The 25,460-nt window shown below is 37.3% G+C and overlaps 1 protein-coding gene across 1 annotated transcript in view; it reads left to right on the forward strand.

Moving 5' to 3' along the window:
• Positions 1-25,460, forward strand: part of NEB (nebulin) — a 195,348-nt gene that overhangs the window by 89,505 nt on the left and 80,383 nt on the right. The window contains exons 66-85 of the mRNA XM_032402834.1: positions 9-66; positions 781-885; positions 4,980-5,087; positions 6,407-6,718; positions 8,174-8,377; positions 8,855-8,959; positions 9,873-9,980; positions 11,272-11,583; positions 13,429-13,632; positions 14,966-15,070; positions 15,214-15,321; positions 15,701-16,012; positions 16,728-16,931; positions 17,766-17,870; positions 18,765-18,872; positions 20,305-20,616; positions 21,411-21,614; positions 22,492-22,596; positions 23,191-23,298; positions 24,131-24,442. Coding sequence (XP_032258725.1) covers positions 9-66; positions 781-885; positions 4,980-5,087; positions 6,407-6,718; positions 8,174-8,377; positions 8,855-8,959; positions 9,873-9,980; positions 11,272-11,583; positions 13,429-13,632; positions 14,966-15,070; positions 15,214-15,321; positions 15,701-16,012; positions 16,728-16,931; positions 17,766-17,870; positions 18,765-18,872; positions 20,305-20,616; positions 21,411-21,614; positions 22,492-22,596; positions 23,191-23,298; positions 24,131-24,442 — 3,499 coding nt within the window. The remainder of the gene's footprint in view (positions 1-8; positions 67-780; positions 886-4,979; positions 5,088-6,406; positions 6,719-8,173; positions 8,378-8,854; positions 8,960-9,872; positions 9,981-11,271; positions 11,584-13,428; positions 13,633-14,965; positions 15,071-15,213; positions 15,322-15,700; positions 16,013-16,727; positions 16,932-17,765; positions 17,871-18,764; positions 18,873-20,304; positions 20,617-21,410; positions 21,615-22,491; positions 22,597-23,190; positions 23,299-24,130; positions 24,443-25,460) is intronic.

The following is a 25,460-nucleotide window of genomic DNA, read 5'->3' on the forward strand; positions in this document are numbered from 1 at the left end:
TTCACCAGTGTGCCTGATTCCCTGGAACAGGTGCTGGCCAAGAGCAACGCCCTCAACATGAACAAGGTGAGTCCCCAATTGGGGAGAAACTAAAATGGAACCATACGTCCTTGAGAATATCTATGGTTAATTTAGTGTTTTTCATTTTATCCAATTGCCATATTGTGTTTAGTGATTTGATTGCATTCTCTATTCAGTTACATCAGGATTCCAAAAATGTATGTGGGAATTTCTGCTTTGACATCCTTTGTGAAATAGCCAAAGAATAGGATAGATGTTTGGTGGTCAACTTGTTTGAATCAAAGAGAGTAATATATGGTTTGATATCAAGGTTTCTTTCTCATTGGGTACTTATCTAGGTGAGTATAAAACAAACAAGTCAAATGCAAATCTCCATAATTTATCAAAAAGAAATCTGGAGACGGCATATCCAGTTACATTTGCAGTTCATAAACAACAAACAAAACCATGGGAAGAATTTAATGTAGCCACAGCACATAGGGATATGTGTATATGCTTGGAAAATACTTGCTTGTAATTTAATTGGAGGTGATTGTGTAACAAAAAACACACGTTTTCTTTTCATATCTTAGTCTATGTTTATATTTAGTGACAATAAATATCTTGTAATTTCAAAGAGATCAAAGAGTATTGGCATATAGCACACAGCATAGATAGTGAGGAGGCTAGCTTTCAACTTTGTCATGATCTCTAAACTGGAGACTCCTATTTACAACAAACATTGTTTTTCTCATTCATTACCCTTTTTATCATTCACAGCACTTATATACAGAAGCCTGGGACAAAGACAAGATCCAAGTCCACATCATGCCTGATACACCTGAAATTATGTTAGCAAGACAAAATAAAATAAATTATAGTGAGGTAAGACCATTTGTTTTGGTTTCTTGATCTGAACACATTGATTTTTTGCTGATGTAGTAAATTTAGAATTCTGGATTTAATTCTCATGTGCACCAATTAGCTTAGTTTTGTCTTTTTATGCCCATCACCCTACCCTGAATATATGTGCCATCTATCAAGAGGTAGATAGATAAAAAGATACAGAAATAGATAAATACAAAAATGTTTCTATGTCAGGAGAATAAAAACTCTCAACTATTAATGATTGAAACTTATTATAATTTTAATTTTAAAATAATGATTGCTATTTATCAGATTAGTACTTCAGTATTCTGTGAGTTTTTCTTCAGTTATCTCACCTGTGAAATGGGATAAAAATACATATCTTGAAAAATTTTTGTGGTGACTAAGTAAGGTTGTATATAATATGCCCAGCTTAGAGCCTGGCACAAAATAGATGCTTATTAAACTTTAATTTCTTCCCTTTACACTCAAGTTACCATGCATATTAGGTCTATGTAATGTGCTCAAAATAACTTGAAGTTTATTTACAAGAACTGAAATGAGAATTCTCAAATCCATCCATTTCAGAATTGAGGACAATAAAATATACTTTTTATATGTTATCTCCTGCCTCACCAAACTTGTCATCACATATCTGGCAACCCAGAAATACTGCTGCAGAAACAGCTTCTTGCCCAGTTGTACTTGCCAAAGTCAACAATTATCTGGTTTATTCAAGAAGTGAATGATTTCTTACATGTTTGTGTGTCTTCATTTAAAAAAAAAAAAAAAGGAGGGACTTTTCAGTTTGAGAACATTGGAAAATTAAGTACTCATTTTCAAGACTTGACCATATTCATTTTTCTATCTGTATTAACTACTTCTTATTATAATAATGTGTCCCTAAAGAAGAGGCATGTTGTATCAAGTAACCATGACAAGTGAAATGAAGAGGATACAATTTCCCTTCCTCCAGCATTATTAAATAGACTGGAGGACAAGCCTGATCATAAGTATTTGATTGCCCTTGGCAATTTGAGTGAGCAGTTTTTCTCTTGGCCACAGAGCTTCTCTCTTGGTTTAGCTTTTCCCAAGAGGTCTGTCTCACCCCACACAGATGAAATTAGTTTCTATCCCAAACTGTTATGATCTTTTAAGCCTTTCCCTTTTGTTAAAATTAGGTCAGATGAGATAGGTGTTTTTTTTTGTTTGTTTGGTCAGGGTTTTTTTTTTGTTTTTTTTTTTTTCCAGACTAAAAGGAAATTGGGCTTTTATTTCTACAATTTTCAGCTGGATTTATTTTCTTTAAAATTACATGAGCATGTTAATTTCCTAAAGGCTGTCTCCTGAAGATTAGATTTCAGAATAGCTCTCCTGAGTTTTTCTCAACCCGACTGGTACCTTCATTCCATACTTAGCTCAATAAATATAAACCAAAAAAAAAAAAAAAGCAACCACATTTTACTTTTTTTCTCTTAAATGCTCATTTACCTGTTCTAGTTCTCTTGGGTAAATAACTTATCAAACAAACTTTAAAACGTCTTGATGGTAACCAGAAGTATTCTCTTTTTTGAAACCCTGCATCTTTTTCAAATATTGAAAGAATGAAATAAATCTGTCTGGCCTGAAGACATGAGATGATTTAGACACATTTTTTCCACTTATGCGTAAGGACAGCATCCTCCGAGGAAAAATACATTAGAGGAGCTATTTGACTCTCCAGTTATAAAATAAACATTTCCAGGAATTTTTAAGAAGTCCAAATGCCCTTGGGATTTTATCTCAAATGTATCAAATTTATTCTTATTTTCACCTTAGCTTTTCCTTGTAAAATCTTATCTTGGGAAGAATGTAATTTGTCACATATTAATAATCTACATTAAAAACATAGAGTAGCTTCCTTATGGGATGCTTAAGTCATTTAAAAATTAAGCACCTCTGCATCATATTTAAAATTCAGATACTATTCCAGCATTTTTAATTCAATATAACATGAGAATGGTGCATAATAATGAAGCAAATTAGCTTTCATTATTTCTGCCACACTATTTAAAGCCTTTCCTTACATTTAAAATTTTGTCTTCATACAGCCTTATACAATGACAAAATACAGAACATTGTAAAGTAGGAAGAAAGATAAAGCCCTAAAGAATCAAGGTCATTGTTTGCCCTTAAAACCATAAGTGATTTCCAGATCCTTTTTCTAGAACTATCTATGGGTTCTGTGACTGCTTTCCTTGACTCAGTAACTCTTAATAGAGGAAAGGGGGGAAACTGAAATTAAGGATTAAGTTACTCCATCATAGACCAGTTTAAGAACTATGTCTCTGGAGGCATAAAGATGAGTTACCTTCAAACTTTAGGTGTCCTTGAGGTGTAACACAAAGTCTTTCCAATGGGTATGCTGGCTTGCATTGGTTTAAGCAGATCACTTAGCATAGCTTCCACTTCCCTAGGACCCTTCTAAGTTATCCGCCTGGAAGGGCCCCTGCGTTAAAGTGGTGTCCACTTCTTTTTTAGTCACGCTTCTTTTACTTTAAAACAAAAAGCACAGATTAAAGGCCTAGAAATAGATGAGACAGCCAAATGCCACTCATGCTCCTGAATTGGATTCTAGGTAGAAAAGCAATATTGCTATAAAGGACATTACTGGGACAGTTGGTGACATTTGAGTATTCACTATCTCTTAGATAGCAGTATTGTGTCAATATTAAACTTCCCAAATTTAATAAATGTATTATGGTTGTAAAAACGACTTTATTCCTAGGCAATACATGAGCGTAAGTATTTAAAAGTGAAAGTCATGATGTCTACAACTTACTCCCAATTGGTTATTATTGAAAATAAGAAATATACATACCACACATACACACACACAAGAGAGAGACAAAGTAAATATGGCAAAAGTGTTAATAAATGGGTAGCTGGCTGTTCATTGTACTATTCTTAAAACTTTTCTATAGGTTTGAAATTTTTCAAAATAAGGAAAATACACATTTTTAAATATTAAGACATACATTAAGATATTTAGGTAAGATTTTATAAAGATTTTATTTCTAAAAAGAGAGAAGAAAGAAAGGCATACCTGTGCATTAATGTGATGCATGCCTGAGAGTATTAAAAAAAAAAAAAACTGTGCCAGACAATTTAATTCATTTAATTCCACCAAAACCTTTTCAATCAAGGTACCATGAGTTCCTATAAATCACAAAAATAACATTAAGAGATGCAACAATTTTTACTTTTTATGTTTAAAAATGATCAAAATGTATATTTTTACTTATGTTTTGATTAAAAAACAATATCAGCAATTATTTAAAATGTTATTTTAACATGATATAGGATTGGTCAAAATTCCTATAGGTGGCTCACAAGTGAAAAAGGCTGACTACCTCCAATATAGATGATTTGTTTAATGCACTGGTTCTCAAACTGTGTTCCCATGGAACAGCTGTGTTCCACTTTCTGTATCTGTCCTGCCACAGAAACTGAACAGTGGGGTGGTTTTTCCAATTTGCAAAAAAAAAAAAAAAGATCAAATATAATTTTATCAATTTTGTGCTTTCAACTCATAAATCCTTGGTACCTGCTATTCCTGTGTCTGCTAGCAGTTTCTAGCAGTTGACAAAATGAATAGGGAGCAAATCAATATTAACAAAGACGCTCAGGAACAGCAGATTACCCTTAGTTCAGCACTGCTCGATTTTGCGTATGTACGCATAGTGGTAGGTATTGTGCATTATTACGCACCCATATTCTGTGCTAATAAAATTGTTTCTGATTCAAATTTGGAGTTAAATAAATCAACATTTCTTGGTTGTTTCATGAGAAGAGCAAGTGCTGAACAATCCAACCCATTTGAAAGCTATTGACGTGGTGTCTAAAATCTATAAGGATTTGTGTAAGAGAACTTGCAATGTTAAAACCTGCTGAATGTAAAATTTCACCTTAAATGGCTTGCATAAATAGAAAGTAAAAGAAAGAGATTTTCTAAAAAGATTTAACATATTAGTGCAGTTAGTTCTGCATCCAAAGTAGTCTTCTTTTGACAAAAATACATTTTTAGAGTACAAGTGAGTACTATATCTAAAAACCATTACTTCTTTCCTCAGAACTTCTATCGCCAGGCCATGGAAGAAGCCAAGAAAGAAGGCTATGACTTGAGAAGCGACGCCATTCCTATCGTGGCTGCCAAGGCCTCCCGGGACATTGCCAGTGACGTAAGAGCTGATCACATCCTTCCCTTTGCTGCCGACATGCCAAGGCCCTGTACGGGGGATCATGGCTGGAAGTCTCTGTAGTCATCATCCATGGATCTGTAGTCTCCCATCTTACCTGCTTCATTGTGTAGGCAAATAAATTGAGGATTTGAGACAGTAGGTAACCTGCCCAAGATCACAAGCATCATAGAGACAAAGCCTTGCCTGGAATGTGGTTCTATTGACTCTTGTCCTTTGGTCTTTGCTTAATAAGATTGAGTACCTCGATTAAAGCTAGATAGACATCTGTTGAGCTCATAAAACCTTATAAGCTCTTCTCAGGATACACTCAAGACAAAGATGCCAGGAAAGAAGCAGGCTTTTACAGAGTTCTCCCCCCATGACTTGAGGAAGGACAAAGGATAGCAGAAAAGCAATGTGTCCTTGCTGAGGGGCCCACAAAATCAATTTTCCTTTACCCTGAAAATGAAGACCTCAGATTCCTGGACAACTTCAATTTTAATCCAAATAGTAGCAAATTGTCCATTTTTGTAGGTTTTTCTTTTTAATCATGATTAAAAAAAACACATAAAATTTACTGTCTTAACCATGTTCAAGTGTATAGTTCAGCAGCGTTAAGTGTATTCTCACTATTGTACAATAGACTCCCAGAACTTTTTCATTTTGCAAAATTGAAACTTTGTACCTGTTAAAACTACAAAAATTGCCTATTTTTAAACTACCTCTTCCAGATTATTTTTTCAGGGGAACTTGTTTCTCAGAATGCCCTAGAAAAAAAGATTAATAAACCTCTCAGTTGAGTCCACCCACATGACCGACTTCTGAGACACTGTTTATCACTGTAATTCAACTCACCTTTTCAAAGTTCACTTTTTAATCACTTTTTATCAACATAAATTTTTTTACCATAATATAAAGGGATCGTTGTGGTATGATTCTGTGGAAATGTGCAAATGAGTACATCCTCTTTGTTGGGAGTAAGCATTTTCCAGTGTGTGGCATCTCAGCAGCACGTGATAAAACTCCCCTAATATCTTTTATTTATTTGAGAGAGGGTGAGCATGAGTGAGGGTGCGGGGAGAGGCAGAGGTAGAAGCAGACTCCCTACTGAGCAAGGAGCCCGATGACGGGGTCCTTGATGCCAGGACCCATGAGATTATGACCTGAGCTGAAGGCAGCTACTTAACCGACTGAGCCACCCAGGCACCCTGAAACTCCCCTAATGTCTTAAGGATTTCAGAGAAAAGCCTCATCACAAAAACAATGACAGGAAGTAGCCCTTGGTGCTCCCTCCTTATTCACTGGTTTCTCTCTTTCAGTACAAATATAAAGAAGCTTATCGTAAGCAGTTGGGTCACCACATTGGTGCCCGAGCAGTACATGACGACCCCAAGATAATGTGGTCTCTGCACATTGCCAAAGTGCAGAGTGACCGTGAGTACAAGAAAGAATTTGAGAAATACAAGACCAGGTACAGCAGCCCGGTGGACATGCTTGGTATCGTTCTGGCCAAGCAGTGTCAGACCTTGGTCAGTGATGTGGACTATAGACATCCTCTGCATGAGTGGACCTGCCTGCCCGACCAGAATGACATCATCCAGGCTCGGAAAGCTTATGACCTCCAGAGCGACGTGAGTACCCCTGAGGCTGGTTCTGCACATTAAAAGCAGATCTAAGACGTGTCCCTGGCTTTTTACTAATGCCAGTGGACTGGAATGTATTTGTATATTTTATTTTTTTTATTTTTTTTTTAAAGATTTTATTTATTTATTTGAGACAGAGCGAATGAGAGAGAGAGAGCACATGAGAGGGGGGAGGGTCAGAGGGAGAAGCAGGCTCCCCGCCGAGCAGGGAGCCCGATGCGGGACTCGATCCAGGGACTCCAGGATCATGACCTGAGCCGAAGGCAGTCGCTTAACCAACTGAGCCACCCAGGCGCCCTGGAATGTATTTGTATATTTTAAACAACATATGATTAAATGTTTAAAAAGGGTTTCCCACGGAAAGCACTACAGTTTATTTCAGTTTTTCTTCCCCAAAAGTCATATGTAAAAGAGGAAATAAAATATATATTGGTGATTATATACAGGTATATTTCTTCCTGGTGATTCAGGCTTCCTTTGCATGAATTAGATGAAACTGAATTCTCAAAAATATATGGCTGCACATTTTTGGCTGAAGAGGTAGAAACATGTGGGTGTGGAGGGAGGAAGAAGTAGGAACAGAAGTATATTGTGCTAAGTTATTTTAATAAACATTCATATTTTATACCTACTGACAGGAAAATACTAAGATATTCCTGTCTTTTTCAAAACTGGTCATCTAATTCTTAAAAACAGCATGCACTATTGAGAGTAAAATAAAATGAATAATTAGGGTAATATCTAATATATTATCTTTACAACACCACGTTATACACTTGACAGTTTGTGATTTTGAAGGTGGATATAAAGATGTTTTTAAAGTTCTTATTACACACACAAAATGTAGCTATGTGTGGTGATGGATGTTAACTAGACTTCTTGTGGTGATCATTTTACAATATATACATATACTGAATCATCATGTGGTGCACTTGAAATTAATATGTTGTTACATGTTAATTATATCACAATTTAAAAAATGCAAGAGTGTGATTTAGGAAGGTTAGCATTACTGCATGTTGAAACTCATTACTATAGTTGAATTTCACCTCTTTTCCCTTAAAAAAAAAAAAGGCAAGAGGTTTTGTGACTGCAACACTCACAGCATTGGTCTGAGTGTGGGGTCTTCCTGGAAGCTATTAGAGCGCACTTTCCAAAGCTAAAGAAGCTCTGCTTTTGTGTTAAAATCCTGTAATACCCTCAAGCATGGGTGTCTTCTACTTTTTACAAAACTTCTTTCATCATTCTTGGTATAATCCTCTGTACCAAAAAATGCTCAGGGAAAAAAATTATTCTCAGGATTCAGTAATGCTTGTGAATGAGTGATCAGCTAGGCTGGAAGCTTTATCTGTTCCTCCATACTTTGGTATTTCTTTAGCTATTTTGTAACTACGAATCTGAAGTTTGAATTAGTAAATATGTTTCTTATCCGCTGATTTGCAGAATTTATATAAGTCAGACCTTGAATGGTTGAGAGGCATTGGCTGGGTTCCGATTGGTTCCGTGGAAGTTGTTAAAGCCAAGAGGGCCACGGAGATACTGAGTGATCATATCTACCGTCAGCGTCCAGAGACCCTGAAATTTACCAGCATAACTGACACTCCAGAGCAGGTTCTGGCAAAGAGCAATGCTATGAATATGAGTAAGGTGAGTTTTTACTCCTCACTGTTAGATTGAGTAATTCACCATAGAGAAAGGTAAAAAAAAAATCTGACGTGTTATTGCATTCCTAAAATTCCTTTAGGATTTAGGGTACCTTTCAAAATGATTTTTCCATTATAATACCATAGTCACTTAATAATACTTCAAGATACTAAACTATTAAAAGTACTATGTGCTGTAATTATTTCGTAATTGCAGAGTTTAAATACCGCAACCCAATTATACTTTCCAGAATTGCTAAAGAATTTTAATAAGGAACGGTAATAACGGAGTCAGTGAAATAGTAAACTAGTAAGCTACATACTCTTGGAAATAGTAATTTATCTACATGAAAAGTAGGAATTTATGCAACTTCAGTAATTTTTCTTCTACTTTGTTGAGAGGTGAGTGGCACATAGTCGAAAGAAAAATGTCTGAATGCCAAAATAATTTTTCTCACCTTTTTTTTTTTTTTTTCCACAGCACTTATATACCGAAGCCTGGGACAATGATAAGAAAACGATCCACGTCATGCCAGATACACCAGAAATCATGCTCGCCAAACACAACCGCATAAACTACAGTGATGTGAGTAAACTGTTGATCACATAATGAACAGTAAGGCAAAAATGAGCTGTTGTAACTATTTCCTTAGTAAAATGTTTCAACTAACTTATAAATCAGTAGAAAAGAGTTCTCTCTTGATTCAATTTTGGCCTGTGTGGTAGGTCCACAGTATAGACCAGCCTTTTAGCAACAGGATATCAGGGAATGGAACGCTTATGGAGAAATACTTCAATGGGAATCATATTCCTACTGCCTTCCCCTGCAGGTCAGTGTGGGTATCAAGTCATTACTTGATTGAACAGTTATTTAGCAGGCAGATGAGGTATTGGAACCCAGTGGTTATCATGCCCTGTATTATTTTGCTGCTTCAGTAATGTTCTGGTTACCATTTAATGTTCTATGCAAGCATTTTTCTAGGCATCTCTTTCAGGACCAGCAGTTTCATCAGGGCAATTATTCTGAAAGCCTACTCTACAGATTGATCATGGTCTGTGATGATACTCCATAGCAAAATGAGAAAAAATAAATACAATACATTGAGTTTTTCTTAAATCCAAATATATTCAATTGGAAAATAATGTCCTTATTCTTTCTCCTTTTAAGATGGCCTTTCTTTTATATTATGATGGTGAAAGTAAATATTTTTTTTATATGTGCTTATTTGGCAAAACAGAATTTTGGCAACCACATGCTGACCTTCCTCCCCGCCCCCCCGATTTTTTTTCTTGAAATTGAGCAATGAGTAGAATCCCAAAGTTTAGAACATGTGCCTTAAAGTCCTTTGGCACCTATGAAGCAGTTTTGTAGAAGCCCGCCCTCGTACTTGATTTTGTGGATTTCTTTCTATAGTTTAAATGAGGATGGGGAAAATCTAATCATAAACAGCTTTATTTTTTATGAAAGGAGTAATGATTAATGATTCTCTTTTCTACAGAAACTCTATAAACTTGCTTTGGAAGAGTCCAGGAAGGAAGGCTGTGACTTGCGTTTGGATGCCATCCCAATCCAGGCAGCCAAGGCTTCAAGAGATATTGCTAGTGATGTAAGTTGATGTTTTTGGAAGAGGCATTTCTTACTCAAAGATGTTCCCAAATGGCAGCTTTTATAATTTTTCTTGCCAGAATTTTGGTTGTCTCTACAAGTCTCAATTTCATGTAATGATTGCCCCCATGTACAAAGTTGCAAATAAAAAACAAAACCACGAGATACTGTGTCCATTATACCTGTTAATCAGTCAGGGATAGAAGGATAGTCTTTAAGAATGAGTGTTTTATAGACATTAAAAATGGGTTCATATTTTTGAGCCTCAGAAGTTGAGCAGCAATTGATGCAGATGTTTGTAGAAACACTGACAGCACGTGTAAGTCAGCCAGTAAAAATGTGAATTCTTTCCTACTACTTCTGTCCGTTTATTCTGGCATTAAAGGAAGACCAGATTATGGATGCGTTTTAGAGTTTTGTTTCATTCTTTGTAACTTTTAGTGAGGTTCTCCTACCAAGATGCCCCTGACTGGTTGTATGGAGAAATTGGAAGTAAGCGAAGCTTTTTCTCAGCACCAACTTGTCCCTTCTCTGGAGCCCTTCCCTTCTCATGAGAAACATCTCTTGAGGGTATCTAGTGCCCTCATTTTGTACCAGGGCTCCTTAGGACCCAAATCCAGGCTTTCCTTCTTCTGGAGGGACCCCATGCCTTAGATTTACACTTCATTCCTTCTATTATCAAAACGTTTTCTAGAAGAGCCCACACTATGATCATCTCATGGTAAAACAGACCATACATATTATTCTTGAATTTTAAAAGTATAGAATGTTAACCCAAGGCATGACTCTCTCATGGTGAAAGTTCAAAGATATAACAGGCTAATAAGGAAGATATTTTCTGGTGAGATTATCTAAATGTAGCCCATTCTCTTAATCAGGGCATTCAGTATTAATTCTAATTATAAGAGATATATTCTAAAATGTCCTTAACAACACATTTTTAGGAAAAAAATAGCCACATCTTTAAGTAGATGTTCTTTTAGATTGTACAAGATATTTTATCTTTACTTGTTAAGCAATCAAATGTAAAGTAGGTAGTGCAGTTTAATAGAAGGGAAGAATATTAAGAACTAGTAGCTCTCACCTACTTTGTGATGTCATCTTGAACAAATCACCTAAAACCCTTCTAGGCTTTAGGTTTCTACTTTATAAAATGGGGTTGATGATATTAACCTTTCTCTTTCACACTAGGAAAGGAAAAATCCAAAGAAATAATGTGTGTATGAAATTATAAAATGTTATATAAATGAGATGTTCTTATCATTAGACTCATATCCCTTTACTTTTTTCAGTACAAGTACAAGGAAGGCTACCGCAAACAGCTTGGCCACCACATTGGGGCCCGGAATGTTGAAGATGACCCCAAGATAATGTGGTCGATCCATATGGCCAAGATCCAGAGTGACAGGGAGTACAAGAAAGACTTTGAGAAATGGAAGACCAAGTTCAGCAGCCCAGTGGACATGCTGGGGTTGGTGCTGGCCAAGAAGTGTCAGACCTTAGTCAGTGACATAGACTACAAACATCCCCTACATGAATGGATGTGTCTGCCTGATCAGAATGACATCATTCAGGCCCGGAAGGCATATGACCTTCAGAGTGATGTGAGTGGGTCTAATATTCATCAGCATGTGTTTATTTCTATTATGTTAATTTGAAGATTTAAATGGCTTTATTAAGCAGTTCATGAATGGGGCAGTAATCCATACAGCAAGTAGAAGGTAACTCCAAAGAGTTGTAAAAAAGTGGAAGGTTTTTATAGGAAGGAGGGTAGGACAAGGAAGTTATTAGCAAAAGAAAGGAAAGGATTGTTTCAGACAAGATCACCTTCCCTTAGGAGGAGATGAGGGTTTTATTAGGTGAATTACTTTTTTTTCCCTTTCAGGGATAGAAAGGGTCCATGTGACAGATTACCTCATTGGTGCTGACCAAATCAGCACATGTTTAAAAGATTTATTTAAAGGGGTTCTAACTTTTTTTGTGCCATGGAATCTTTTGGCAGTCCTGTGAGACTAGGGACAGCTTCTCGAGACAATGCCGTGAAATGCATAAAATGCAGGATATATGTTTCAGAAGAAATTGATCACATCGAAATATGGTTATGAAAATACTAAAAATCTATGATGTAGTAATATGCATACTTTTTTAACACATTAAATAAAAGATCTAGCACTGGGTGTAATAACTAGTTTAATTTCAAAGAAGTAATGAGCATTAATATTTCAGGATGACTGCAACAACTGCAATAGGATATGAAAATATTTGTGATCTTTATTGCTGACAAAGTCTCATATAGTGCTAATGCTGCTATGATCTGTAGCCTATACTTATAATCGAAAGAAATGCTGTATTTCAATTAGAGGTTAATAAAAATAAAGATATAATATTTTTCCATTCAAGTTCGTTGATGCCAGGTTCAGGATTGCTGGTTTAACACAACCTAATTTTCCAAATGAATTGATTGCATTATCATTTTTCTGACTGCTTAACTTAAAAAGAAATACCTATTACTTGTGCAAGGAAGTTTAAGAATGAACTGTACATATTGAGACAATTTTTCTAAGAAGCTGAAAACAATAGCTCTGTTGTCAGCCAATAGATTGTCCTTGGGACTCAAATGCTACCTCATTGGCATAGTAAGTAGCTCCTTGTTTTTTTGATCAGTTTCTGACAAGGAGTGACTTTTGGAGGAATGATAAACACAATGGCATTGTAAAAAAGAGTCTTCCCCAAAAGCCATACAAATAAAAAGAACTGTTACCTTTACTTATGAGAAAAGTTCTCCGTTAGCCAATTATTTAAATTCAAAGAAGAAAAATGAGGAAGAGCTAAAATATCTTTTTTTACTTAAATTATAACACAAGGAAGGGGATTGAGGATAAGATAAATAAGAGTAAAAATACATGTACTCTTTGGTTTAGAAGCATGTATATAGAATCACATGAAGAAAGATGCCCTTTTTGCTATCCCCAGAAAACACATTAATTCAACATGTGATCAGCTAGTAGTGTTCACCTTTATGATATGTGGCTGGCTGTGAAGGCCACTGCCCCATGGGATGGGAACAAGCTGTATTCTGATAGAGTATTATTCCTGCCCAAGGAGGAACAGGCAATCAAATCAGAGAATAAATACTTCCGGTCAGGTGGCAATCACTGATTTCCTTAAAATGGGTTTGCATCAATGAAATTGCATATTATTAGATTTTACGAGTCTTTAGTATATGTGTTGCCAAAGTGGGCACAGATTTTAGGAGTCTTTAAACCAGCAAACATCGGCTCCCTTCAGGGACAAAGTGTTTGGCTAGCCACTGCACCAAAGTCAGTCAGTTTTGTGGGTCTTCCCAGAAATTCACACAAGTAAGATTCAGCATTATACATTGTCTCTCTGCTCAATTAAGATCAGACACCAGGCTGTCGAGGTAATACTTGACATTATTTCATTTTCAGGCTATTTACAAGGCTGATCTCGAGTGGCTGAGAGGCATTGGATGGGTGCCCATTGGCTCTGTAGAGGTGGAGAAGGTGAAGAGAGCTGGAGAAATCCTGAGTGAGAGGAAGTACCGCCAGCCCGCAGACCAGCTCCAATTCACATGCATTACAGACACCCCAGAGATTGTCCTCGCCAAGAATAATGCCCTGACGATGAGCAAGGTGAGTATCCAACGGTTTCCATTTCCTGAGTCATACCTTCCATGGACTTGGCTCATAAAGTGAGAAATGCCCTCAAGGGTTTCCAGAGAAAGGAGATATAATGGGCCTGATTTTCATGCAGGCCTTCAACAGAGCCTCTATTTGATTTCTAGTTGGGCTTGCATGTGCTTCTTCACACTGTATCCCCTCATTCTCTGTGTGCATGAGGAAGCATAGGACTATTTCTCTAGAGTAATGCACATACTCTTCTGAGCAGTGACATGGAGACATCCATCGATCCGTTACTTTTCCCTGTACATTCTCCTAGGCAGAGCAGACTCACACCATTGACTTCTCTTTCTGCATCCTGTAAGGAATATACAGCCATTTAGCATTTTGTTCTGAAGTCTGGGAAACATGGTGTTTATAGCAGTGCCAGTGAGCAACTCAAATTAGTTGCTTGGTTTGCTCTTCCATATTCAGTTGTGGAAATCTACTCCAGGAAGTGAGCTGCTGCTATTGCTTTCAGTACCCTTACACAAGATAATCACTTCTTTTTTCCGGAGTTCTAGCAATCTGTGTATTGATACTGGGCTCAGTCTTTATCCAACGGATAGGTCCTTAATATGCACATTTTAGATTGAATTGAACTTACCTGACTTCTTCCACACCTGCTTGGACATCTGCCAAACATTCAGGTAGTGAGATTGGGTGCTCAGTGCAGAATAGGAAGTCGACTCTCAGATAGCAAACTCCAAAGCTTGAAGTATTAAAACTCTCTAGAAATTCTATTTTATAGCATACCTAGCACAGCAGTGATAATAAGAATAGGAAACACCATAAAATCTGTTGAGTGCCTACTGTGACTCAGGCATTTTACATATATTATGGTGAATCTTCAAAAAGCACTCAGCAAAAATATGATTATTCCCCTCTTAGAAATGAGGAATATAAGGCATTATGTACCTTTCTCAAGATTACACAGCTTGGGCATAGTGGCGTTGGGTTTGAATTTGGGATTAACTCTGAAGTCTAGGATTTCTACTGTATCATAATTCTATAGCCAGGTTCCATCCTTGGAGTTCCTATGAGTAGGCTTTGAGATTCACTGGAAGAAAGGAGTTAATAATTGAGGCCATTATATCACTTCATATTAGCAATGAAGCTATCATATGGCAGTTTAAATATTTAAATATTGTCATGTTTCACTATCCCCAGTACCCTTTTGCTTCCCTCACCTCTGAATAATCTTAAAAAGGCTTTTTTTTTTTTTTTAACCGCAAAATGTGTTAAATTTGAAAATAACTGTAATGTATGGGCTTTAAAAAAGGGTTTTATCTCACTTCCCCCATAGTATTTATACACAGAAGCTTGGAATGCTGACAAAGCCTCCATCCACGTGATGCCGGACACCCCAGAAATCCTACTGGCCAAGAGCAATTCTGCCAATATCAGCCAAGTAAGAAGTTTCCTGATTGTCTCTTAAGCCTTTCTAGGATTCATTAAAATACTTTTTCCACCTTACACTTTCCTGTCTGGAACTGGCCTATTAACTTTTCCAAAACATTTTTATCTTTCTGTTGTGTATTATCCTCCGCCTAGAAACTTTACACCAAGGGATGGGATGAATCAAAGATGAAGGACTATGATCTGAGGGCTGATGCTATTTCCATCAAAAGTGCCAAAGCCTCAAGGGACATTGCCAGTGATGTAAGTCCCCTCCATCCAACCTCTTTTGGTGTCACATTGCTGAATGGCCACTGTGCGGCTGGTGAGCCACATTTCACAATTGTTTCCACATGTATCCCCCACTCCTGCTTCCTACTTTCTAAGACTTTGTCCCTTGTTGTCACAGAGAAGAATAGCACAGTTTGGAATTGTAGCTAGAAGGGCTGCACCAATGAAGATATATGAATATGCTACAGTTATGCTTATGAGAGTGTAAAAGAGTTTAAAATTAAGAGATGCCAAAAGGTTTGCCATATGAAATTCTTACCCATTTGCTTGTGGGTGTTCACGTTTTCTGTAGTTGTCAGCATGCATATGGTTTTAAAACTGGTTTTCTAAGGCTTTATTTCTCTCCTTTTAGTACAAATACAAAGAAGCGTACGAGAGACAGAAAGGCCACCACATTGGAGCCCGGAGCATTGAAGATGACCCCAAGATTATGTGTGCCATACATGCAGGGAAGATTCAAAGTGAAAGGGAGTACAAGAAGGAATTCCAGAAGTGGAAGACCAAATTCAGTAGCCCGGTGGACATGTTAGGCATTGTGATGGCCAAACAATGTCAGACTTTGGTCAGTGACATTGATTATCGAAATCACCTGCATCACTGGACATGCTTACCTGATCAAAACGACATTATCCAAGCGAAGAAGGCCTATGAACTGCAGAGCGATGTACGTACCACAAACTTGGGGAGAGATGGAATGAGAGGACGTAGATTTATTTATTGTCTAGGCAGTGCCTCGATGGACGCCTCTGTGGGTGCCCCCACTGCACACGGCACTGCATACCCCCAAGAGGGCACCACTCACGTTGTCTAATACATTATCCATAGTCAGGAGTTACGTCCTAGGAATCAAAGAATATAGATGAAGAACCCAACTTAGGCCATGTCTTTTATTCCCTGGCCTAGATTGCAGACTTTTTTCGTCATGTCAACTGTACTTTCTGGCAGTGAAAATATATTGCAGACAAACATAAATTATCTGAGTATTTTTAAAGTAACTGCCACTATTATACTATATCCAATACACTAAACAGAGTTTTCTACAGTCAATTATTGTAGGATTAAAATGGAATGAGATTCAACAAAATTTCCTTTAAAAGTGTTGTTAGTTCTATAGTTTTTTGGAAATATCAAATAATTATCATGAAATTCAGCATTATTACGACTTTATCACTCTTCACAGCTAGTATATGTGAGTATGTTTTTACAGATGACTCTGTCATTGATATTAAAACCCCTGAGTCCTATAAAATCTCAGGTCCTACTTTTTCGGAACCCCCATCTCCTGTGCTTATCAACCCCTCACTCCCACGGACTTCACTTTTCAATTAAGAGATGGTGTGTCTAGCCATGGACATAATTTCTGTCTCACATCTTTGTAGAGTGTGTATAAGGCGGATCTGGAGTGGCTGCGTGGCATCGGCTGGATGCCAGAAGACTCCGTAGAAATGAACAGGGTGAAGAATGCTCAAGGCCTGGTGAATGAAAGACTTTATAGAACGCCGCCAGAAGCCTTGAAGTTCACTTCCATCGTTGACACGCCAGACGTTGTCCTGGCAAAAGCCAATTCTCTGCAAATAAGTGAGGTGAGAACCATCCTGTTACCAAGCATGCCTTTTGCGGGACTCTGTTCTCACATGATGCCGCCCAAACCGAGCATGTGGGCTGTTCCTCTTGGAGGACTTGGAGTGACGGGAGCAACTCTAACAATCTGCTGGCTAGTTTGGTAAAGGCCAAAGTAGAACAAATATTTCTTTAACTCGTATTAAATGCTAAAACCTGTAGCGTAATGCTGCATTTTAAATGGTATGATGTTGTATTGTTCAGGGTTCTCCAGAGAAATAGAGCCAATAGGGGATATAAATATGTATAGATATAGTATATGTATGTACTTGTATATATGTGTGTTTATATATGCATATGAGAGAGATGTAGATAGATCTGTAGACTGTATCTATCTGTGTATACACACACACATACAAAGAGATTTAATTTTATGGAATTGGGCCATATGATTATGGAGGCTGGCAAGTCTATAAACTCAGAGTAGCCTGGAGACCTACAGGAGAGTCGCAGTTCAAGTCCAAAGATGGTCTGCTGACAAAGTTCCTTCTTGCTCTGCGGAGGTCAGTCTTTTTTCTATTAAGGCCTTTAGCTCATTGGACAAGACCCAGCCACATTACAGAGTGTAGTCTGCTTTACCGAAGTCTACTGATAAAAATGTTAATCTCATCTAAAACCTACCTTCACAGAAACATGTATAATGATGTCTGACTAAATATCTGGGTACTGTGGCCTAGCCAAGTTAACACATATAATGAACCATCACAAACATTAAAAAAAAAATTTTCCAGGTTAATTTCTAGGGCTTAATGTTTCAGATATCCACTATTAAAATAATATTTCCCTTCTCTCCACAGAAACTATATCATGATGCGTGGAATAAAGATAAAACCAACATCAGCATTCCTTCTGACACGCCAGTCATGCTGCAGGCCCATATGAATGCCTTGCAAATCAGCAATGTAAGTAGCATAAATACAAAGTGTAAAAGCCTTTATAGGACAATATACGTCAGCTTGTGGGGTGTGGTATAATGGACAAATTACCTAACTTAGAGATATATACAGCTTTTGGTGCTAGACATTTTCTCTTTAGCTTCCATTCCCAATGCAATATGAATGGAAATTCTCTCTTTTAAACGTGAGTTTAGAGCCATGGATATCCAACAAAGAGTTGGGATATCTAAATCCTATTGGGGTCCTCCTTTCAATCTTGAAAGCATTGTTCTATATCCAATGTCCACAGCTCAGTTTCATCATATATTAGTTGAGAATAATGAAATTCCTAGTTAAATTTCTCTTACTTGAGGGAGTATGAGGTAACAGTCTCTTTTATCTTTATAGGTTTTTGATTGATCCAGAACTGTCTTGCTTGACATTTCAAAGCCATTAGAAAAGCGAAAAGACAATTTTTAATCCTATTCAAAGAGTAAGATATATATAAATACCTATGTCACATCCCTTTAGCAGGGACCTCTGAAAAGTCAAAAGGCAACATTAGAAAAAAAAAATCTGACTGGACCTTACATGATACCTTGATGAAGATTTTCTAGCTTCATAGTTGATTCTTAGTTTCCACGTATTGCATGGTGGGGTATTTTCAGATGTGTACCATATTGTGATGAAGATAAATATTCAAACATTGAGTAGATCTAGATGTTTAGCTTTAAATTTTTAGTCAGAAGTATCCTGTACTCCGTGAAGGAAATAGCCAACAATCAGAAGAAAAACTCAGAAATGACTTTTTCCTTATGCTGTCTTCATTTACATTATGTCATATGATTCATATTTTGGGTACTTTGAGTATATTGACTTATTTTCAATTTTTGTAAACAAACCTGTGGTTTTCCTCAATAGAAACTTTACCAAAAAGACTGGAATGAGACCAAGCAGAAAGGCTATGACTTAAGAGCAGATGCCATTGAAATCAAACAAGCCAAAGCCTCCAGAGAAATCGCCAGTGAGGTACAGCCTCTCTTTCCTTGTGGTTTTTCTCTTCTTACAACAGATAGGGAGGGTATTTTGTAAAAATTGGGTTTTTAAAAAAAAAAACTATGTAAACAATTTCATTTTGTTTTGCACTAAAGACTTTCTCTATTTAAAAACATTAAAATGGAATGAAACACATTAAGGTTAGCATAGATGAGGTATTTGTATAAATAATTCTAAGTTGTTTCTAAGTAGAAGTTAAAAAAGCATGAAGAATCTATGCAGAATTCTTGGGAAAAATTCAGGAATCAATATATTTGATTGTTGACCAGTGTCATTTAATCCCCCAAATATTTATGACATTCTCCATAAATATAGACCACAGTTGAAAGTTTCATAAAAGACTTAGGACTGAAAACACATTATATATATATAAGATTTTTTACTGGAGGTTTATGTGTAATGCTCTTAGTAACCTTTTGAAATTCATTTAATAGTAATTTAAAAACTTAGTTAAAATAATTATCCTACCAAGCTCCCTACCTCCCACCCCCAGCTCCAAATCTTTAAGCAACCCTGTTCCCTTTCTCTGGGTTTTTCTCTATTTTTTATCTCCTGTATCCACCTGTTTCTCCCTCTTACTTCTCACTTTTATCTCTAAAAACAATAGCCAATCTATAGTATCTGCCTTACTCCCAGTTCTCTCTCCCTCCCTTTTGTCCAAATTTTTCTATGCTATCCAAATATCGAAAAGAAACAGACACTATCTTACTCCAGTCCTAAGACACTTAGGTGTGGGCAAGATGGAAACTCTTGTCCCCAGGCCTTTTGTTGTCATCTGATTCAAGCCAATGACCTTGCTTTCCATGCCTGTGAAATATACACCTTTTTTTTTTTTTTTATCTGTCTCCAAAACCACACAAATCACTTTTTCCTACCTGAGGTATTGTTAGTATTCTTGGGGGACCATCTGACTTAATGTTCCACTTTCCAGGCAACCTTCGAGACCAGGATTATACCCATTGTGTCTTATTTTCCACATCTGAAATATGTGATAATAATATTATGCACTTCACAGAGATGTGAAGATTAAATGAGATTGTAGTTGCTATTACTCAACTATTTTTAACTAAAAAATTCAGTAATTTCACATGAATCAACCCAATATATTTGAAGCACTTGTAATAGTGTCTGGCATATAGTAATTGCTCAGTAAATGTCAGCTATAATTTTTTGTAATTACTCTTATTCACCATACTATTACCCTCCTGATTTCCGCATGTTCTCTATCAAAGTACCTAAAATAGCCCTATCCATTTTCCTTAAAGTGAACTGAAATCTGTAAGGACTGCCAGTGTTAAGCTAAATTTCTATTAAGGCAAGGAAAATATTCTGGAAACATTTAATGAAAAGTCCTCTTACTACAGTATTTTCATATGTCTTTTTCTCTTATTTTTCACAACTTTAGTACAAATACAAAGAAGGTTACCGTAAGCAACTGGGCCACCACGTGGGTTTCCGCACCCTACAAGATGACCCCAAATTGGTATGGTGTATACATGCTGCCAAGATCCAGAGTGAGAGAGAGTACAAGAAAGCTTACGAGAAGTCTAAAGGAATTTACAATACACCGTTGGACATGATGTCAATTGTTCAGGCCAAGAAATGCCAGATCCTGGTTAGCGATATTGATTATCGCAATTATCTGCACCAGTGGATATGTTTGCCAGATCAGAATGATGTGATCCAGGCTAAGAAGGCCTACGAACTGCAGAGCGATGTGCGTATATTATCACCAGACTCTTGGGGAGATGTGTGTCTCTGTATATCATCATGGTGTATTCCCTAGGGACGTAATTTAAGTGGTAATCTTAATAGAACTTAACATAATCTGTACATTTCATGGTAGCAGAGTTATTGTGAACATTTTCTGTCTTATAGAGGATTCCTTCTCATGTGGCAAAGCCTTAAGCATTAAGACAAAAAAATCAGTCTCTTATTCTGTAATTAGATATAAAATTTCAGTCCCAGTTGTTTTAACCCATTACATGTGCATGATCGGATATCTAAATTTCAGAAATAAATGTGAACATAAGGAAATGTTGCATTTTAAGTTTATCCCGCACATGTAGGGAAAATGTATGTGTATATATTTATATATAGATAGAGAAGTGTATACAAATAAAAGTATATATCTTTTCCTCATTATATATGCATCTAAAGACCTTAGTCTCCCAAATTCTTACAGATGTTATTCTCAGCAAAAAAGGCAGATTTCAAGTGGCGAGCACAGAAGCTCAACCTTGTATAAAAACAAAATTATGTGCCATTGCTCTCTGTCATCCACAAGTGGCCCTTGTCAGCCCTGCTCCAGTTCCTGTAGGATACTGTGAACTTCTCCCAGCAATGCATGCCAGGGATGTAGCACCCAAATATTAATATTTAATGATCCTTCTATTTCATGGGATTGGCCACCCAGCTGATTTAGATAGAGGGAGTGTGTGGCCTGCTGGCATCGTGCTCTCATGGGCAGATTTGACTCCTGTGCACTCTGTGGTCCTTTTCTTCATGCAGAACGTGTACAAATCAGACCTGGAATGGTTGAAGGGTATAGGATGGTTGCCAGAGGGTTCTGTGGAAGTGATGAGAGTGAAGAATGCCCAGAATCTCCTGAATGAGAGATTGTATCGTATAAAACCTGAGGACTTCAAATTCACCAGCATTGTTGATACCCCTGAAGTCATCCAGGCAAAGATCAATGCTGTACAGATCAGTGAGGTAAGCTGGGTTGATGATACATTCGGACATATTGAAGAAGTCTCAATAAGAATTCTGACTGTGAACTTTAAATTGCTAACACTAGCATTAGAACCTTGAACATTCATGTATCCAGATAGAATTTCATATAGTCAATCAAGTAATGGTATCCATATTTCATTTACTTAGATGACTCTTTGGTTGACATAAGTGTGGTAAGCATCTTCATATTCCACAGACTCTGATGCACACTTTGAATACATTTTGAGTTCTTGCTTGTAATACAGGTCTACCAGTTAATACTATGATCACAAAACTGCCACCTTTTTATTGCTTTTCAATCATGAGGTAAGTTGAAAAGTCCAGGGGTGGCCTCAATATTAGATATTATGATAGTTACTTGGGCCAAGAAAGCCAGGAATTGATTAGTGATATGGATTATCATAGCTACCTGAAATGTAAATACCTGCCAGATAATTACATGTGAATTAATGAAAAAGATCATTTTACTACCATATTTCTGACTCATTTTCTATTTATATTATATCACACATCAATATATTCTTCTCGTTAAAGTCACCATTGGCACCTTTTAAGTAAAAACACAAACGAAGGGGTGCCTGGGTGGCTCAGTCAGTTGAGCATCTGACTCTTGATCTCAGCTCAGATCTTGATCTTGGGGTCGTGAGTTCAAGCCCCGCGTTGGGCTCCATACTGGACATGGAGCCAACTGAACAAAAAAAAAAACAAAAAAGATCCGCACAAATGAAAACAAAATGTGATCTACATTTATATCTGAGAATATCCAAAGAGAACCTTTAATTGTACCTATAATTTTATTCATGTAGCAATTGACTTATTTACTTATCAGCCATCCTTTGTTTTTCCTTTTTACCAGCCATTGTATCGTGATGCCTGGGAGAGAGAGAAGGCGAATGTGAATGTACCGGCTGACACTCCAGGGATGCTGCAGTCCAAGATCAATGCCATACAGATCAGTGATGTAGGGAACTACACATCCACTTGCTTTACACATTATTTTCTGCCTAACTGGAACTTAACTTGATATGCTCCAGAGGGAGTTTAGCAAAGGCATTTCCCTATCATTCCTTCTATTTCTAGTCTTTATTTTTTTTAATTTTATTTTATTATGTTGTTAGTCACCATACAATACATCATTAGTTTTTGATGTAGTGATCCACAATTCATTGTTTTCGTATAACACCCAGTGCTCCATCAATACGTGCCCTCCTTAATACCCATCATCGGGCTAACCCATCCCCCTAACCCCCTCCCCTCTAGAACCCGCAGTTTGTTTCTCAGAGTCCATAGTCTCTCATGGTTCGTCTCCCCCTCATTTTTCCCTTCCTGCTCTCTTCTGCTTTTTTTTTTCTAACATATAATGTATTATTTGTTTCAGAGGTGCAGGTCTGTGATTCAACAGTCTTACACAATTCACAGCGCCAGCCTATTTTACAAATCTTAAGGGGAGACTAATTTTCAATGTAACTTAACAGGTTTTCTTAAACACATCAGTAATGCTGACTCAGTGGCTCCCTCTTCAGATTAACTGTGGCATTGCAATCTCCCTTTGCAGAAACAATATAAGCAAGCGTGGGAAGATGTCAAGATGACGGGTTATGACCTGCGGGAAGATGCCATCCCAATTCAGCATGCCAGAGCTTCCAGGGATATCGCCAGCGATGTGAGAGCTCCTCCTTTCCCAGCCTTCACCAACACTAACTAATAGACGACACACGGGAGTTAATACTTTTCTAATCTTTTACTTAATTCCCCTGTAATACACTTAAGTAGAATGGAGATCATCGGGATTAGTGTCTTGTTTTGAAATCTCAGATTCAAGAATAACTTTTACAACAGTTTGGTGACCCTTTTGCATCAGCGCTTGGTTCTGCTCTTCTTATATTTAAGCACAGATTTTTATTTTCAGTATCTTCTCATTATCATTTAATTTACAAGCACTTATAAAAATTCAATGGGTACAAAAATTCAATGAAGTACAGCGTACATAAGTTGTTCCTGACATAATTTTATATAGTTGATGGACCAGCACTTTTAAAAAGTGATGTTTGTTTTAATGTGTGCTAGAAAAATATTGTTTTTTTCCATTTAAATGGGATTATAAATTTTAGAATAAAAATCTTTCAAAGTTTACACTTTAAATTTATTTAAACAAAGAATCTAGTTGATAAACTAAAACGTGAAGGTGGTAGACAGTGACTGAAGTTTGGGAAACACGAGATAAGCCTGTACTGGGGATAATCCAGAAGCATAGTTCTTGCCTCAGAGGTGCTCACTATGTTTTTGTGCATGGGGACATAGAAACCAATGTGTTAAGAATCATAAAACTTATGGGTGCCTGGGTGGCTCAGTTGGTTAAGAATCATAAAACTTATAATATGGACTTAAAGAAAAACACTACCCAGTCTAAGGGAGATGGAGTTATTTGGAGCAGGCTGTTGAGACAAACTGAGTTTGGAAAAATGACTCTTCTTTCTTCTGTTCACATATACCAGTATCTATACAAAACTGCTTACGAGAAACAGAAAGGCCATTATATTGGATGTCGCAATGCCAAGGAAGACCCTAAACTGGTTTGGGCGGCAAATGTATTAAAAATGCAGAATGACAGGCTGTACAAAAAGGCCTACAATGACCACAAGGCCAAGATCTCCATCCCAGTGGACATGGTGTCCATCAACGCTGCCAAAGAAGGCCAGGCATTAGTAAGTGATGTGGATTATCGCCAGTACCTGCACCACTGGTCTTGCTTTCCCGACCAGAATGATGTGATCCAAGCCAGGAAAGCCTACGACCTGCAGAGTGATGTAAGTTGTTGCTTGTGCAGAGAGTACCAACTGAGGGGCCTGGGTAGTGAGCTGTTCTCCAGGAAGAAAGCCTTCCACAGCTTTGCCTGGTCATCCCTCGGAGGACTCGGGAAAATACAACTCTCCCTACATAAGCACTTCCCTTTTGCATTTTTACCAAGTTTACTGATTGCCTCTCTTACTGCTGGGCTTATTGGGAGTTTTCTTTTTTACTCTTTGTGGTGCTACCAGAATTCTTCTATAGATTCCTAAATGTGTGCAGTGTTTGTAATGTCCTAAACGTGAGAATTCGCATGGTCCCTCAATTGAAGAATGACAGGGCTACTTCTTTGAAATTAATGTCAAAGGTCAGCAGCATGCTCCAAACTCACTAGTTTCCCTTAACATGGTATTCTTCACAATATGGTGTTTCATTAGTTTACCTGAAGTATTTTTAGATTTACTCATATTTTCTGCCCATTCAATTTTTTGGAAATGATGGATTCCATCGGGATATTTATTTCTTGTGTAGAATGAATGCCTTCTTTTAATTATTTATTACTGCTTTAAAAGTCCACCTGAGCTAGAATGATGTTACTTAAATATTATTTGAGATCTTCCATGCATCCCACAGAGAGAGAGCTCCTTCTGTATCATCCTGCTTTGTAGAGTATGTATTGGTGCCCCCGCCGCAGAAAACAAAGCAGAATAGAACACTGCTGTGCATAGGATGAATTGTGTTTGTCAGGCCAATGCTCAATTTTAATTATTGTTTGTGGGAGGTAAAATAGAACATAAAACTGCTTTCTTGGGGCGCCTGGGTGGCTTAGTCGTTAAGCGTCTGCCTTCCGCTCGGGTCATGATCCCTGGGATCAAGCCCCGCGTTGGGCTTTCTGCTCGGTGGGAGGCCTGCTTCTCCTTCTCCCCCTGCTTATGTTCCCTCTCTCGCTGTCTCTCTCTCTCTCTGTCAAATAAATAATCTTCAACAACAACAACAAAAAACTGCTTTCTTTACCACAATTAAAAAAAAAAAACCTGC

Source organism: Phoca vitulina, unplaced genomic scaffold, assembly GCF_004348235.1.
Source record: "Phoca vitulina isolate PV1807 unplaced genomic scaffold, GSC_HSeal_1.0 scaffold1, whole genome shotgun sequence".
NCBI classification, from domain to species: Eukaryota; Metazoa; Chordata; class Mammalia; order Carnivora; family Phocidae; genus Phoca; species Phoca vitulina.